The sequence below is a fragment of the Austrofundulus limnaeus genome, unplaced genomic scaffold (genome assembly GCF_001266775.1).
Source record: "Austrofundulus limnaeus strain Quisiro unplaced genomic scaffold, Austrofundulus_limnaeus-1.0 Scaffold14, whole genome shotgun sequence".
NCBI lineage: Eukaryota > Metazoa > Chordata > Actinopteri > Cyprinodontiformes > Rivulidae > Austrofundulus > Austrofundulus limnaeus.
Window position 1 is genome coordinate 250,206 of NW_013952416.1, and position 4,821 is coordinate 255,026.

Consider the following 4,821-nt stretch of genomic DNA (forward strand, 5'->3'; position numbering starts at 1 on the left):
CATCTCTGAACAGTACAAAGTGCCTTGTTCACACAGAATCACCAGAACTGGACAATAACTGATGTGAATCCTGGTCGTCGAGGTTCTCCAGAGGTTTCTCTGCTCCAACACCTGATTTGAAGGAATGAGACTTTCTGCAGAACCTGAAGAGGTGACTGAATCAGGTGTGTTGGAGCAGGAAAACAAGTAAAACCCGCAGCCAACGGATTCACATCAAGTCTTCCCTCTCATCCTGAGATGTCACGGAGGTGGGAGGCCACAGCGGCGCAGAGGAGAAGCAGCTTTTTAACCCAAACACATCTATAATTCAGCCTCACTTCTGCGCCGTGTTTAAAGCATAAAACGCTTCTCGGTGGAAAGACGGGGAATTTATTCCGTCTCTGTTGAGAAGCAGATCCCTCGTAGGGAGCTTCGTGATAGATGCGGTTTCACTTTGGCTCCGTGTGTGAGCTCGCAGCGACGCTTTAATGAGCGCGTATGAAACAAATATCATCCAGTAAACTCAAATGTTTTGATTCGTTAGTCTAACAGCAGCCATCTTTACCCTGAGAAACAAACCTGCTCTTATAACTGCGAACTGAGATGTTTTATTTGATTTTAGTCAACACATGCCAATTAAAGTTGTCAATCTTTGAAAAAAAGTAAATTTAACTCAAATGTTATAAAAGTAGATAATGAAAAAGTGAAAATGAGTGTAGCTTCAAAAAGCAACCACTCGTGCATAAAAAATATCTATAATTTTTCACTGCATCTTAGTTACTCTCTTTAAAAAAATACAAAGTAAGCTTTTTGTTTGGTCCCCTTGATTGATGCGGCAGAAACTCTTACATCCCTGCAAATTGTAAACAATCAAAAACTGGCAGAATTTAGAGAGCGTTTTTGTCATTTTTAGGCCACAAATTAGAGCAAATACTTTATTCAAGAGAGGATCGTTTACAAAAATGATTAAATATTTTATTTTAAGGRACCACATAGAGACAAAATAGCTGTAAAAGGACTAATGAGAGGGGGAAAAAATGAAACAAAAACACCCATAAATCCATATTCTCCATAAATCTTATTCACAGATTATGTTGGTGTTGGAGGATAACTGTTATGATTTAAAGATCAGGTCAAATTATTTACTCCTGTCTGAGATTAATCCTCTATTTTATGATGGATTTTCACAAATAAATGGGTTTAAAGGTGCTGCAGCCAGGTCCAAACCGAGGAACTGGACGGTTTCAGGAGGAAAACTCMGGAGGATAAACGAGCTGCTGCTTTAAAAACATTTGTCTCAGATCTGCTCCTTTTTTTGAGACTCCTGCCTCATCAAATGTTGGACCCACTCTCCCCCTCTCAGAACAGTTGTTCCACTGATCAAACACAGAGAAACGGACCCACAGAGGAGGGAAAGTCACGGCGGAGAGGACGTGAGGCTCCGCGGGATTTCTGCTGCTCGCAACAAAACCCCCCGAGAGCTGCAGTTACACAACTTCACTCCCAGAAACTCAGCTTAAAAGAAAAAGTAGACGAACGAGCCGAGGCAGCTGGAGGGTAAAAATCTGAATGAAAAGAACCATCAATCCGACAAGTAACCGAGCAGAACCGAGCTGCACATTCAGGTCTTTTATTTTATTCTTCTTTTTTTTTTTTAAAATCTCCTCCGTTTGTAACAACGTGCTGAGTCCGAGAAGAATACAAATACATGTTTGTCTTACCTGCATGTTTTAATGGTGAGGATGATGATGATGATGATGATGATCTGTGCTGAGTGTCCTCCTCTCTGCGGACCCTCAACCTCCGACTGACGCTCCTCTGGCTGCGAAGGAATGTGCGCACACATCTACACACACATCACACACACACACACATTACACACACACTCAGACAGGGAGGGAGGGGTCGCGCGGACATCCATTCTCAGCTTAAAGACGTGAGGAAAGCCCTGAGCCCGCCGGTGCTGAGGGTCGACCTGTAACACCTGGACAGATGTTGGTGAGCAGCCTTCAGCCTGCAGCTCTTTAAGGTCGATTATTYTCTGCTCCTTTTAATGGCGCCGCGTAACGGAGGTTAATAATCTCTTATGGCTTCATTAGAGCCTCTCAACATCTGTCAGCAGCTGCAGCAGCTGGCAGCTCTGACAGGAAACAACTTGTGACACAGTCTCTGACGTCAGTCCGGTAAAACTTCTTCTGTTGTGTTTGTTTTAAATGCTTTGTTTTTGTGTTTTAAACACTTCAGACAAAGATAAAGTGTTGTGAAACATACTTACATCAAGCTGTGACCCGCGCCGACTGAAGACCTGATGATGAAAGTAATYCCTTAAACCAGAAAGACACAACAAAAATGGGGACTAGAGGGATGACGAAGGTAAGAAGCACGTGGGCTAATTAGCTCCTAAACAGGAAACAGGTGTGGCAGAGGAGGAAGAAGGGAAAGTGAAATAATTAAAACCCAGAAATTTAAAATGAAAACGTGATTTAAAACACAAAAGCTCTTAATGTTATTCTGAGTTTGCCTCAGAGTGTTTTGCTTCTGTTTTCTTTGAGATAAAGTTTCGCTATTTACRTCTTATTCTTACAAATATTAGCTTTAAGCCATGTTTTGCAAATTAGCTTTATACGGTTTTATAGTTTTAAGCTACTGTGTTGACAATTTTAGCTTTTATCCATTGTTTTGCTAAATTTAGGTCTTAGTTACAGTGTTGATAATTTTAGCTTTCAGATATGTTTTGTGATTTTAGCTTGGCTATGGTTTAATAAATTTTAGTTTTAAGCTTCTGTCCTGACAACTTTAGCTTTCAGCTATTTGCTAAATTTAGCGCCTGTATAGTGACAGTTTTAATTTATTCATTTTGTAGGYTCTTGCTGATTATAACCTTTATTTTTGATTTAGCTTTCTGCTATGTTTTCTTTGTATTGTAGGTTTTAGCCATTTTGTGAATTTTAGCTCTTTTTAGCTTTTAGCTAACACCTTGCTAAATTCAAATTTTAGCTATGATTTATTTGAGCTTGAAGCCATAATTATAAAACTATTTGCTTACAGCTGCTGTTTTGCAAACTTTTGTCTTTGTTTACCATTCTTAGCTTCTATAAAGCTTCTATAAAGTGTCTAACTTAGCTTTTAGCTATATGTTTTTTTACTTTTAGTTTTTAAAGGTCTTGCTAACTTGAGCTTTTAGCCACTGTTTTGCTATTTTCAGCCTTTAGCTAAAGTTTAGCTACTTCTAGCTATTATTTGGGTATTTTTATTTTTAGTCAGTTTCTTGATAATTTTAGCTTTTATCCACTGTCTTACTATTTTTAGCCATGCGCCTTTGCTCATTTTAGCTGTTTGCTATGTCTTGTTTTAACTTTTAAACTGTTATTTTGCTAATTGTAAATTTTAGTCGAAGAGTTGCTACCTTAGCTTTTAGCTRTGGTATTGCTCATTTTAGCTTCTGTTCTGATTGTTTTAACTCACAGTTAATCTGTTTTATTCTTTAACAGATTTCATCTGTCATTTATTCTTCAAACTGCATTTTTTAAAGAAAATGTGCGTGTGCATGTTCTTGCTACCTAGCTGGTGTGGACAATTTTTGACAATTTTCCCAGTACACCCAGCCTGGTGATGACCCACTGTTTCTTATGGGGACAAAAGCCCTGTCCCCATTGTGGGAAATACTGTTGGTTGGTCACTGGTTCAGTTTAAGACTAACATGTGAATTAAGTTAGGTTAGATTTAGTGGGTCAGGGTTTGGCTGTAGAAATGACCACTTAATGAAGGGAAGTCAACGCACAGTCCCCAAGAAGATAGAAGAACAAACATGTGTGTGTTTGTGCAAAAACTGTCATGAAAGTTATTGGTACAGAAATTCAATAACGTCCTGCCCTGTGACTGGAGACGAGCTGAATCAGTTTGGGTGGATCTATCTGCTCTGAGCAGAGCGGCAGCAGCAACAAGATGGTCAAACATCTACAAACAAACAAACAAACAAACAAATAAACAAACAAACAGGTACCGCATGTAAACCTGCAGGGTGTGTGAGGGAAGGTCATCCGTCTAATTAACCTCATATTAAAGTCATAAAAACTAGAGAACACACATCAGTAATAAAGTTTATTTTTTTGAAGTTTCACATTGTTCTAAAATAAAAACACTTTCTGCAGCCTCTCTGTTCTTCTCCTGTTGGAACATTTGCATACTAATCATGATTTCCCACAGCACTAAACTGCAATCAAACTGAACAGATAAGACGTGTAACACAAGCAAGAGACAAAAACGAGTTGCTCCCTGTAGCTTCCGGCTGTTTCAGCAGATATGGTTTTAACAGATAAAGCCTTCGTCTCTTTTTCGCAATTTTCCTCTTTTTACGGCCTTCACACGCTGAAATTAAAATCGATTCATGCAGGGTTTGCATAATTCGATCAAGACTTTTTTAGAGCCAACTCCTGAAACTATTAGAGGTTTATTAGCACGCCCAGCCTGCAGGGCTTTTATAGTTTTTTATAGTTCCTTCAGAGTCCTGCTGCAGAACGTGGATTAGGGATAAACCTCCTGTTTATTTTTTAATTTCTTCTTAAAAGTTGAACGAGTTAGTGCAGCTAATTAATAAATTGGCGTTTTTCAGACTTGCTGAAAAATCAGTGAAATAATTAACTTATAATAAATGTTTGACCTTTTATACATAAAATCTTTAATTCTTTGTGTGTTTTTCAGAACTTTCCACCAAGTTATTTAATTTATCAGAGCTTTTTTTTAATGTCCTCTGAAGGATACATCTGTATCTTTTACTGCTGACTGGAAACATTTCAAGTGTGTGTGTGTGTGTGTGTGTGTGTGTGTGTGTGTGTGTGTGTG

The 4,821-nt window shown here is 38.6% G+C and overlaps 1 protein-coding gene across 3 annotated transcripts in view; it reads right to left on the minus strand.

Annotated features, from left to right (window-relative positions):
* kcnip3b (Kv channel interacting protein 3b, calsenilin) overlaps positions 1-1,997 on the minus strand; it is a 34,423-nt gene extending 32,426 nt beyond the window's left edge. For all 3 annotated transcript variants that reach the window (XM_014002581.1, XM_014002580.1, XM_014002582.1), the window contains exon 1: positions 1,701-1,997. In XM_014002581.1, coding sequence (XP_013858035.1) covers positions 1,701-1,706 — 6 coding nt within the window. In that variant the 5' untranslated portion in view covers positions 1,707-1,997. The remainder of the gene's footprint in view (positions 1-1,700) is intronic.
* Positions 1,998-4,821: the final 2,824 nt, after the last annotated feature.